Consider the following 13,337-nt stretch of genomic DNA (forward strand, 5'->3'; position numbering starts at 1 on the left):
GTCCTTAATCATCAGAGAGTAGGACCTTACTATGTATGAGATGGTCCTTAATCATCAGAGAGTAGGACCTTACTATGTAGGAGATGGTCCTTAATCATCAGAGAGTAGGACCTTACTATGTAGGAGATGGTCCTTAATCATCAGAGAGTAGGACCTTACTCTGTATGAGATGGTCCTTAATCATCAGAGAGTAGAACCTTACTATGTATGATATGGCCCTTAATCAGAGAGTAGAACCTTACTATGTATGAGATGGTCCTTAATCATCAGAGAGTAGGACCTTACTATGTATGATATGGTCCTTAATCATCAGAGAGTAGGACCTTACTATGTATGAGATGGTCCTTAATCATCAGAGAGTAGAACCTTACTATGTATGATAAGGCCCTTAATCATCAGAGAGTAGAACCTTACTATGTATGAGATGGTCCTTAATCATCAGAGAGTAGGACCTTACTATGTATGAGATGGCCCTTAATCATCAGAGAGTAGGACCTTACTATGTATGATATGGCCCTTAATCATCAGAGAGTAGGACCTTACTATGTATGAGATGGTCCTTAATCATCAGAGAGTAGGACCTTACTATGTATGATATGGCCCTTAATCATCAGAGAGTAGGACCTTACTATGTATGAGATGGTCCTTAATCATCAGAGTAGGACCTTACTATGTATGATATGGCCCTTAATCATCAGAGAGTAGGACCTTACTATGTATGAGATGGTCCTTAATCAGAGAGTAGAACCTATACTATGTATGAGATGGTCCTTAATCATCAGAGAGTAGGACCTTACTATGCATGATATGGCCCTTAATCAGAGAGTAGGACCTTTATGTATAATACGGTCCTTAATCAGAAGTAGAACCTTCCATGTATGATATGGCCCTTAATCATCAGAGAGTAGGACCTTACTATGTATTATATGGCCCTTAATCAGTTTTAGGACCTTACTATGCATGATATGGCCCTTAGTCAGAGAGTAGGACCTTACTATGCATGATATGGCCCTTAATCAGAGAGTAGGACCTTACTATGTATATGGTCCTTAATCAGAGAGAGTAGAACCTTCCCATGTATGATATGGCCCTTAATCATCAGAGAGTAGGACCTTACTATGTTTATATGGCCCTTAATCAGTGAGTAGGACCTTACTATGCATGATATGGCCCTTAATCAGAAAGTAGAACCTCTATGTATGATATGGCCCTTAATCATCAGAGAGTAGGACCTTACTATGTATGAGATGGTCGTTAATCATCAGAGAGTAGGACCGTAATATGTATGAGAGCGTCCTTAATGATCAGAGAGTAGGACCTTACTTTGTAGGAGATGGTCCTTAATCATCAGAGAGTAGGACCTTACTATGTATGAGATTGTCCTTAATCATCAGAGAGTAGGACCTTACTATGTATGAGATGGTCCTTAATCATCAGAGAGTAGGACCTTACTATGTATGATATGGCCATTTAATCAGAGAGTAGGACCTACTATGTATGATATGGCCCTTAATCAGAAGTAGGACCTTACTATGCATGATATGGCCCTTAATCAGAGAGTAGGACCTTACTATGCATGATATGGCCCTTAATCAGAGAGTAGGACCTTACTATGCATGATATGGCCCTTAATCAGAGAGTAGGACCTTACTATGCATGATATGGCCCTTAATCAGAAGTAGAACCTGTACTATGTATGATATGGCCCTTAATCAGAGAATAGAACCTTACTATGTATGAGATGGCCCTTAATCAGAGAGTAGAACCTTACTATGTATGATATGGCCCTTAATCATCAGAGAGTAGGACCTTACTATGTATGATATGGCCCTTAATCATCAGAGAGTAGGACCTTACTATGTATGAGATGGTCCTTAATCATCAGAGAGTAGGACCTTACTATGTATGATATGGCCCTTAGTCATTAGAGAGTAGGACCTTACTGTGTATGATATGGCCCTTAATCATCAGAGAGTAGGACCTTACTATGTATGATATGGCCCTTAGTCATTAGAGAGTAGGACCTTACTATGTATGATATGGCCCTTAATCATCAGAAAGTAGGACCTTACTATGTATGAGATTGTCCTTAATCATCAGAGAGTAGGACCTTACTATGTATGAGATGCTCCTTAATCATCAGAGAGTAGGACCTTACTATGTATGAGATGGCCCTTAATCATCAGAAAGTAGGACCTTACTATGTATGATATGGCCCTTAATCATCAGAAAGTAGGACCTTACTATGTATGAGATGGTCATTCATCATCAGAGAGTAGGACCTTACTATGTATGAGATGGTCGTTAATCATCAGAAAGTAGGACCTTACTATGTATGAGATGGTCCTTAATCATCAGAGAGTAGGACCTTACTATGTATGAGATGGCCCTTAATCATCAGAAAGTAGGACCTTACTATGTATGATATGGCTCTTAATCATCAGAAAGTAGGACCTTACTATGTATGAGATGGTCATTCATCATCAGAGAGTAGGACCTTACTATGTATGAGATGGCCCTTAATCATCAGAGAGTAGGACCTTACTATGTATGAGATGGCCCTTAATCATCAGAGAGTAGGACCTTACTATGTATGAGATGGCCCTTAATCATCAGAGAGTAGGACCTTACTATGTATGAGATGGCCCTTAATCATCAGAGAGTAGGACCTTACTATGTATGAGATGGCCCTTAATCATCAGAGAGTAGGACCTTACTATGTATGAGATGGCCCTTAATCATCAGAGAGTAGGACCTTACTATGTATGAGATGGCCCTTAATCATCAGAAAGTAGGACCTTACTATGTATGAGATGGCCCTTAATCATCAGAGAGTAGGACCTTACTATGTATGAGATGGCCCTTAATCATCAGAGAGTAGGACCTTACTATGTATGAGATGGCCCTTAATCATCAGAGAGTAGGACCTTACTATGTATGAGATGGTCCTTAATCATCAGAGAGTAGGACCTTACTATGTATGAGATGGCCCTTAATCATCAGAAAGTAGGACCTTACTATGTATGAGATGGTCATTCATCATCAGAGAGTAGGACCTTACTATGTATGATATGGCCCTTAGTCATTAGAGAGTTGGACCTTACTATGTATGATATGGCCCTTAATCATCAGAATGAGTAGGACCTTACTATGTATGAGATTGTCCTTAATCATCAGAGAGTAGGACCTTACTATGTATGAGATGCTCCTTAATCATCAGAGAGTAGGACCTTACTATGTATGAGATGGCCCTTAATCATCAGAAAGTAGGACCTTACTATGTATGATATGGCCCTTAATCATCAGAAAGTAGGACCTTACTATGTATGAGATGGCCCTTAATCATCAGAAAGTAGGACCTTACTATGTATGAGATGGCCCTTAATCATCAGAGAGTAGGACCTTACTATGTATGAGATGGCCCTTAATCATCAGAAAGTAGGACCTTACTATGTATGAGATGGCCCTTAATCATCAGAAAGTAGGACCTTACTATGTATGATATGGCCCTTAATCATCAGAGAGTAGGACCTTACTATGTATGAGATGGTCATTCATCATCAGAGAGTAGGACCTTACTATGTATGATATGGCCCTTAATCATCAGAAAGTAGGACCTTACTATGTATGAGATGGCCCTTAATCATCAGAAAGTAGGACCTTACTATGTATGAGATGGCCCTTAATCATCAGAAAGTAGGACCTTACTATGTATGATATGGCCCTTAATCATCAGAAAGTAGGACCTTACTATGTATGAGATGCTCCTTAATCATCAGAGAGTAGGACCTTACTATGTATGAGATGGCCCTTAATCATCAGAGAGTAGGACCTTACTATGCATGATATGGCCCTTAATCAGAGAGTAGGACCTTACTATGTATGAGATGGTCATTCATCATCAGAGAGAGTAGGACCTTACTATGTATGATATGGCCCTTAATCATCAGAAAGTAGGACCTTACTATGTATGAGATGGCCCTTAATCATCAGAAAGTAGGACCTTACTATGTATGATATGGCCCTTAATCATCAGAGAGTAGGACCTTACTATGTATGAGATGGTCATTCATCATCAGAGAGTAGGACCTTACTATGTATGAGATGGCCCTTAATCATCAGAAAGTAGGACCTTACTATGTATGAGATGGCCCTTAATCATCAGAAAGTAGGACCTTACTATGTATGATATGGCCCTTAATCATCAGAAAGTAGGACCTTACTATGTATGAGATGCTCCTTAATCATCAGAGAGTAGGACCTTACTATGTATGAGATGGCCCTTAATCATCAGAGAGTAGGACCTTACTATGCATGATATGGCCCTTAATCATCAGAAAGTAGGACCTTACTATGTATGATATGGCCCTTAATCATCAGAGAGTAGGACCTTACTATGTATGATATGGCCCTTAATCATCAGAGAGTAGAACCTTACTATGTATGATATGGCCCTTAATCATCAGAGAGTAGGACCTTACTATGTATGATAAGGCCCTTAATCATCAGAGAGTAGAACCTTACTATGTATGATAAGGCCCTTAATCATCAGAGAGTAGAACCTTACTATGTATGATATGGTCCTTAATCATCAGAGAGTAGAACCTTACTATGTATGATATGGCCCTTAATCATCAGAAAGTAGGACCTTACTATGTATGAGATGGTCCTTAATCATCAGAGAGTAGAACCTTACTATGTATGATAAGGCCCTTAATCATTAGAGAGTAGGACCTTACTATGTATGATATGGCCCTTAATCATCAGAAAGTAGGACCTTACTATGTATGAGATGGTCCTTAGTCATTAGAGAGTAGGACCTTACTATGTATGATATGGCCCTTAATCATCAGAGAGTAGGACCTTACTATGTATGATATGGCCCTTAATCATCAGAGAGTAGGACCTTACTATGTATGAGATGGTCCTTAATCATCAGAGAGTAGGACCTTACTATGTATGATATGGCCCTTAGTCATTAGAGAGTAGGACCTTACTGTGTATGATATGGCCCTTAATCATCAGAAAGTAGGACCTTACTATGTATGAGATGGTCCTTAGTCATTAGAGAGTAGGACCTTACTATGTATGAGATGGTCCTTAGTCATTAGAAAGTAGGACCTTACTATGTATGAGATGGTCCTTAATCATCAGAGAGTAGGACCTTACTATGTATGATATGGCCCTTAGTCATTAGAGAGTAGGACCTTACTGTGTATGATATGGCCCTTAATCATCAGAAAGTAGGACCTTACTATGTATGAGATGGTCATTCATCATCAGAAAGTAGGACCTTACTATGTATGATATGGCCCTTAGTCATCAGAAAGTAGGACCTTACTATGTATGAGATGGCCCTTAATCATCAGAAAGTAGGACCTTACTATGTATGAGATGGCCCTTAATCATCAGAGAGTAGGACCTTACTATGTATGAGATGGCCCTTAATCATCAGAAAGTAGGACCTTACTATGTATGAGATGGCCCTTAGTCATCAGAAAGTAGGACCTTACTATGTATGAGATGGCCCTTAATCATCAGAAAGTAGGACCTTACTATGTATGAGATGGTCCTTAATCATCAGAGAGTAGGACCTTACTATGTATGAGATGGCCCTTAATCATCAGAGAGTAGGACCTTACTATGTATGAGATGGCCCTTAATCATCAGAAAGTAGGACCTTACTATGTATGATATGGCCCTTAATCATCAGAAAGTAGGACCTTACTATGTATGAGATGGTCCTTAATCATCAGAGAGTAGGACCTTACTATGTATGAGATGGTCCTTAATCATCAGAGAGTAGGACCTTACTATGTATGAGATGGCCCTTAATCATCAGAAAGTAGGACCTTACTATGTATGATATGGCCCTTAATCATCAGAAAGTAGGACCTTACTATGTATTATATGGCCCTTAATCAGAGAGTAGGACCTTACTATGTATTATATGGCCCTTAATCAGAGAGTAGAACCTTACTATGTATGAGATGGTCCTTAATCAGAGTTTCAACTATCATTACATATTCTCTTGTCATACTCTAACATGTTGGGTGGTCATACAAATAACCTAGCTGCATTCAGTTAAACAATACAAATGATATGCTGAAACATGCCATTGTATTTTGTTTTATTTTAGCTTGATGATCTATTAGAATAATGCAGTTGGTTTTAGTGCACAAGGAAAAATGTCATACTGCATGAACAGGGAACCTTGTGTCAGTTTTCTCCAGTTACATGAAATGATCCTAAACTCTACCAAAAACAATCAAGATTTTATCATCAAAACCAATCAGGCTTATAAGACCCCTTTCATCTAACGACTCGCCTGTTATTGGATTTCATCAATAAAAGAAACAAATCTAGCTAAATTAAATCCTCTGATTGGTAATACATTTCACAAAAATGTCTGAATCCCTTAGGCCATGGGTTTAGTGTGCCTTTCTCACTGCATTTCAACCGCAATGATCAAGAGCTGTGTGAGTTTAAGGGCAGAATCAAACATGGGTGTGCAGTCTTCCTCTAACTCAGTACTGTGTAAATGGGAGAGATGAGCTCTGATGTAAATGTAAGCCCTCTAATAAGCAGGCTTAGGGAGTGGTGAGAGAGGCCCGCACTATTCATTATCTCCTGATGAGTTGCTATCAGGGAGGCGTAATCTTTTATAAGCCGCTTTTTGACGAACCTCACGCCGAACCTCTATTACACTATTATAACCCCAAACTGGGACAACAGGCCTGCTTATTTAAACCTTCCAGCCCTGGGCATCGAGCTGGAGAGGAGTTACTGAGAAAGAAGAAGTGTAATGGGCAGTTCTGGAGTAAAAGTGACTCAAGTAAAAGTGACTCAAGTAAAAGTGAGAGTCACCCAGTAAAATACAACTTGAGTAAAAGTCTAATAGTATTTGGTTTTAAATGTACTTAAGTATCAAAAGTAAATGTAATTGCTAAAATATACTTAAGTATCAAAAGTAGAAATGCTTTCAAAGTCCTTATATTAAGATGGCACGATAGTCTTGTTTTTCATTTATGGATAGCCAGGGGCACACTCCAACACTTAATTTACAAATGAAGTGTTTGTGTTTAGTGAGTCCACCAGATTAGAGGCAGTAGGGATGACCAGGGATGTTCTCCAGATAAGTGTATGAATGGGACCATTCTTCTTGTCCTTGTCACGTTCTGAACTTCGTTCTGTTGTTGTGTCTTTGTTTTAGTATGGTCAGGGCGTGAGTTGGGTGGGTTGTCTATGTTCCTTTTTCTATGTTTTGGGATTTCTGTGTTTGGCCTGGTATGGTTCTCAATCAGAGGCAGCTGTCAATCGTTGTCCCTGATTGAGAACCATATTTAGGTAGCCTGGTTTCACTTTTGAGTTGTGGGTGATTATTTTCCGTGTCAATGTTTGTTCCACACGGGACTGTTTCGTTTGTGTAGTTTATTCACGTTGTTATTTTGTACTTTTCAGTGTTCTATTAAAAGTAAGCAATATGAACACGTACCACGCTGCGCATTGGTCCTCCGATCCTTCCTCCTACTCCTCCTCGTCAAAAAACAACTTAAGTAGTACTTCAAAGCATTTTTACTGAAGTACTTTACACCACTGGAAATGGGGGAATATCTTTGTGTGTACGGAAAGACAGTTCTACACGTGCCTCCTCAACATTAGGGCTCATCTCTATGTTCTAACCTTGCTGCGCCTATAGAGGGGGTCCAGGTGTACCTGTGGGTGAGTGAGGGCGGTGAGGTGGGGACAGGTGTACCTGTGGGTGGGTGAGGGCGGTGAGGTGGGGACAGGTGTACCTGTGGGTGAGTGAGGGCGGTGAGGTAGGGACAGGTGTACCTGTGGGTGGGTGAGGGCGGTGAGGTGGGGACAGGTGTACCTGTGGGTGGGTGAGGGCGGTGAGGTGGGGACAGGTGTGGTGTACCTGTGGGTGGGTGAGGGCGGTGAGGTGGGGACTGTGGGGGGTGAGGGCGGTGAGGTGGGGGCAGGTGTACCTGTGGATGGGTGAGGGCGGTGAGGTGGGGACAGGTGTACCTGTGGGTGGGTGAGGGCGGTGAGGTGGGGACAGGTGTACCTGTGGGTGGGAGAGGGCGGTGAGGTGGGGACAGGTGTACCTGTGGGTGGGTGAGGGCGGTGAGGTGGGGGCAGGTGTACCTGTGGATGGGTGAGGGCGGTGAGGTGGGGACAGGTGTACCTGTGGGTGGGTGAGGGCGGTGAGGTGGGGGAAGGTGTACCTGTGGGTGGGTGAGGTGGGGGCAGGTGTACCTGTGGGTGGGTGAGGTGGGGGCAGGTGTACCTGTGGGTGGGTGAGGGCGGTGAGGTGGGGGCAGGTGTACCTGTGGGTGGGTGAGGGCGGTGAGGTGGGGGCAGGTGTGGAAGGAGAGGGCCCAGGTGTACCTGTGGGTGGGTGAGGGCGGTGAGGATGGGGCAGGTGTGGAAGGAGGGGCCAAGGTGTTCCTGTGGGTGGGTGAGGTGGGGGCAGGTGTGGAAGGAGAGGGTCCAGGTGTACCTGTGGGTGGGTGAGGGCGGTGAGGTGGGGGCAGGTGTGGAAGGAGAGGGCCCAGGTGTACCTGTGGGTGGGTGAGGGCGGTGAGGTGTGGAAGGAGAGGGTCCAGGTGTACCTGTGGGTGGGTGAGGGCGGTGAGGTGGGGGCAGGTGTGGAAGGAGAGGGTCCAGGTGTACCTGTGGGTGGGTGAGGGCGGTGAGGTGGGGGCAGGTGTGGAAGGAGGAGGCCCAGGTGTACTTGTGGGTGGGTGAGGTGGGGGCAGGTGTGGAAGGAGAGGGTCCAGGTGTACCTGTGGGTGGGTGAGGGCGGTGAGGTGGGGGCAGGTGTGGAAGGAGAGGGTCCAGTTGTACCTGTGGGTGGGTGAGGGCGGTGAGGATGGGGCAGGTGTGGAAGGAGAGGGTCCAGGTGTACCTGTGGGTGGGTGAGGGCGGTGAGGTGGGGGCAGGTGTGGAAGGAGAGGGCCCAGGTGTACCTGTGGGTGGGTGAGGGCGGTGAGGTGTGGAAGGAGAGGGTCCAGGTGTACCTGTGGGTGGGTGAGGGCGGTGAGGTGGGGGCGGGTGTGGAAGGAGAGGGTCCAGGTGTACCTGTGGGTGGGTGAGGGCGGTGAGGTGGGGGCAGGTGTGGAAGGAGAGGGCCCAGGTGTACCTGTGGGTGGGTAAGAGCGGTGAGGTGTGGAAGGAGAGGGTCCAGGTGTACCTGTGGGTGGGTGAGGGCGGTGAGGTGGGGGCAGGTGTGGAAGGAGAGGGCCCAGGTGTACCTGTGGGTTGGTGAGGGCGGTGAGGTGGGGGCAGGTGTGGAAGGAGAGGGCCCAGGTGTACCTGTGGGTGGGTGAGGGCGGTGAGGTGGGGGCAGGTGTGGAAGGAGAGGGTCCAGGTGTACTTGTGGGTGGGTGAGGTGGGGGCAGGTGTGGAAGGAGAGGGCCCAGGTGACCTGGTGCATGGTAGGTTGTGGTTAACGCGTGGGGACAGGTGTGGAAGGAGAGGGCCCAGGTGACCTGTTGCATGGCAGGTTGTGGTTAGGAGTGAGGACAGGTGTGACATGACGCTAGGCTGCTGTGTAACCGTGTGTCACATGAGGTCTCACCAGCCGGTGTGCCCTGGCAGAGCTCCACATCCCCGAAAGATACTGTATGGACACATATGTTCTCATGCTTTCATGACTCCATGGACACTGCATAGGGCAGAGGTTTCTTCAACACACAGCGGTTATACTGTATTTACTAATGGTACTCTAACTTTGATTTAAGACTTGTCTGACTATTGTAAGTGGATTCAATTCTTTGCTGCTGCAAATACATGTATGACTCCAATGCTTGTCCGGCACAGATAGGACGGGGATGGCCATTCATCGGGTCAACTCGGTTTCATGAAAACAAGCAGGATATGAGAATCAGCAGTAACCTTGAGAGAGAGAGAGAGAGCGCGAGAGAGAGAGCGAGAGAGAGAGAGAACGAGAAAGAAGTGAGGGGGTATAATGAAAGGGAGGTAGAGGAAGGTAGAGGGGTGAGAAGGGGAGGAGGAAGAAAGATCAGGAGTAGGGAGCATACTACCATTTGGAAGTTGACTTCCTCCTTCTTCTTTCTCTCTTTCTGATTTCAGACCGATACACACTGTATCTTTAAAACAGTGTGTTTTCACGCACTGTGATTATGTTAATTATTGCACTAGCGATGAATGACTTTTACTGTGACATTTGTTCTGTGCATGTGTGTGTTTCCCTTCCCTTTCTTTAAAAGGCTGGATGTATCAAAGTGGGATACTCATTAAACAATAGCAGTGTTGTACATCAGAGATATAAAATGTCCGCGGGGGATTGCCTCTGTGCAGAAGACACTCCTCACATCTGCAACTTCAAGGACACCCTTTAATTTAAAGATCTGCTATAAATGATTAATTTAATATTGATGAATATTTAACATTTCTTAATAAATTATTATGTATGCTATTAAGTACTACATGGATCTGCATAAGCAGGGGCTGTGAGCTCTCTGAATGGCTGGCTTGTGTGTGTGTGTGTGTGTGTGTGTGTGTGTGTGTGTGTGTGTGTGTGTGTGTGTGTGTGTGTGTGTGTGTGTGTGTGTGTGTGTGTGTGTGTGTGTGTGTGTGTGCGTGTGCGTGTGCCCATGTACAGGTATTTGTGTTTCTACGTGTGTGTATGCACGCCATGGGAATTGTCTTGCTCCGGTTGTATTTTGACATTTGATTTATGTTAGTGTGAAACCATTTTCATGCAAGTCATTATACAATCTATAAAAGAGAGCGTGTGGGTTTCTCTGAGCGCGGGGACCTAGCTGCCACATAGCTAGCATACCAAGTGGCTCTTCTTCATAAATTTCATTATGATATAGACATTGCCGCTGCCCCGGCCATAAGCTAAAGGTGCCATTGGCTAATGAAGGAGGAGGCTACGGCTAAGTGCAGATGGATGCGGGGCAGTGCCACAGCACAGAGTCAGACATGCAGGTGTGCTTTCTCCCTGAGCATTAAGAGCAGCCTGACACTGTTCCTCTGTCTACCCAGGGAGGAATTATTGTCTTTCACTAAAAGACTATCTATCTTCACATATAGAGGAGCTCAGGATGGATGAATGGAAGGATGGATGGATGGATGGATGGATGGATGGATGGATGGATGGATGGATGGATGGAAGGGTAAATAAATGAAACAATGAATTAAATAATGAATTGATGGATGGTTGGATGTTTGGACGGACAGAGCACCACATATTGAAAGTCCTTAAAAGTTATGTGATGTATCTATCAGAAACAGATACGATTTAACATAAAGATTATGACATGTGTTACAGTGCTCGAGAGAGACAACCATGATAACAGTGACTACAACCATTATTGTCCTTCTTATGAGATCATATGGCCAGGAATAGACATATGCCAGGAATAGACATATGCCAGGAATAGACATATGCCAGGAATAGACATATGCCAGGAATAGACATATGCCAGGAATAGACATATGCCAGGAATAGACATATGCCAGGAATAGACATATGCCAGGAATAGACATATGCCAGGAATAGACATATGCCAGGAATAGACATATGCCAGGAATAGACATATGCCAGGAATAGACATATGCCAGGAGTAGACATATGCCAGGAATAGACATATGCCAGGAATAGACATATGCCAGGAATAGACATATGCCAGGAATAGACATATGCCAGGAATAGACATATGCCAGGAATAGACATATGCCAGGAATAGACATATGCCAGGAATAGACATATGCCAGGAATAGACATATGCCAGGAATAGACATATGCCAGGAATAGACATATGCCAGGAATAGACATATGCCAGGAATAGACATATGCCAGGAATAGACATATGCCAGGAATAGACATATGCCAGGAATAGACATATGCCAGGAATAGACATATGCCAGGAATAGACATATGCCAGGAATAGACATATGCCAGGAATAGACATATGCCAGGAATAGACATATGCCAGGAATAGACATATGCCAGGAATAGACATATGCCAGGAATAGACATATGCCAGGAATAGACATATGCCAGGAATAGACATATGCCAGGAATAGACATATGCCAGGAATAGACATATGCCAGGAATAGACATATGCCAGGAATAGACATATGCCAGGAATAGACATATGCCAGGAATAGACATATGCCAGGAATAGACATATGCCAGGAATAGACATATGCCAGGAATAGACATATGCCAGGAATAGACATATGCCAGGAGTAGACATATGCCAGGAATAGACATATGCCAGGAATAGACATATGCCAGGAATAGACATATGCCAGGAATAGACATATGCCAGGAATAGACATATGCCAGGAATAGACATATGCCAGGAGTAGACATATGCCAGGAATAGACATATGCCAGGAATAGACATATGCCAGGAATAGACATATGCCAGGAGTAGACATATGCCAGGAATAGACATATGCCAGGAATAGACATATGCCAGGAGTAGACATATGCCAGGAGTAGACATATGCCAGGAATAGACATATGCCAGGAATAGACATATGCCAGGAATAGACATATGCCAGGAATAGACATATGCCAGGAATAGACATATGCCAGGAATAGACATATGCCAGGAATAGACATAGCCATATAATCAGTGATACAGACATGACCTACAAAGGATCCGGGAGTGATTCAAATCCCATGAAATAATAATTCATCTGAACGTCTAACAGTCCATCGTGTTGGAATTAGCTCAGTGAATGTTCTCCTTTTCATATGTAATCGGGGTGGGTGTTAAATACGCAGCGTGCTGAATACCATTAAAGTGCTGACTCAGAGACAGAGGAAGAGAGGACTACAGTACTAGTCCCCCTCACACTAGAGAAACACCAACATTTCATTATAGGACTGATGCCTCTGAGATGGCCTGAGGTGGATGGAGAGGCTGAGGGAGAGGAGGGAGAGATGACAAACACCTCCCTCCCACTCTGCCCTTGACTCATGTCCTGGGTTTCATCAAGATCGTTCTAAGCAGATGTGTGTGTGTGTGTGTGTGTGTGTGTGTGTGTGTGTGTGTGTGTGTGTGTGTGTGTGTGTGTGTGTGTGTGTGTGTGTGTGTGTGTGTGTGTGTGTGTGTGTGTGTGTGTGTGTGTGTGTGTGTGTGTGTGTGTGTGTGTGTGTGTGTGTGTGTGTGTGTGTGTGTGTGTGTGTGTGCGCATGTGTCTGTGTGTGTCTCTTAGACTGTATTCGTTTGGCTTGGGACACCTTTCCTCTGATGAGATGGGTATATTTCCAAGGCTATGATAATAACTACAGTGCACCACCACTCTAACAGAGGCTCATTGTGAAGTCTGAATAACACAG

At 44.2% G+C, this 13,337-nt stretch overlaps 1 protein-coding gene across 1 annotated transcript; it reads right to left on the reverse strand.

The window, feature by feature from the left end:
- Nucleotides 1-7,671: 7,671 nt before the first annotated feature.
- LOC127909395 (uncharacterized) lies at nucleotides 7,672-9,543 on the reverse strand. Its single transcript, XM_052470580.1, has one exon. The coding sequence runs from the start codon at nucleotides 9,541-9,543 to the stop codon at nucleotides 7,672-7,674; it is 1,872 nt and encodes a 623-aa protein (XP_052326540.1).
- Nucleotides 9,544-13,337: the final 3,794 nt, after the last annotated feature.

Source organism: Oncorhynchus keta, chromosome 2 (genome assembly GCF_023373465.1).
Source record: "Oncorhynchus keta strain PuntledgeMale-10-30-2019 chromosome 2, Oket_V2, whole genome shotgun sequence".
In the NCBI taxonomy this organism is placed as follows: Eukaryota; Metazoa; Chordata; class Actinopteri; order Salmoniformes; family Salmonidae; genus Oncorhynchus; species Oncorhynchus keta.

Coding starts and splice junctions, on each gene's coding strand:
- LOC127909395 (XM_052470580.1), bottom strand. CDS start 9,543: ATGTCACACCTGTCCTCACTCCTAACCACAACCTGCCATGCAACAGGT.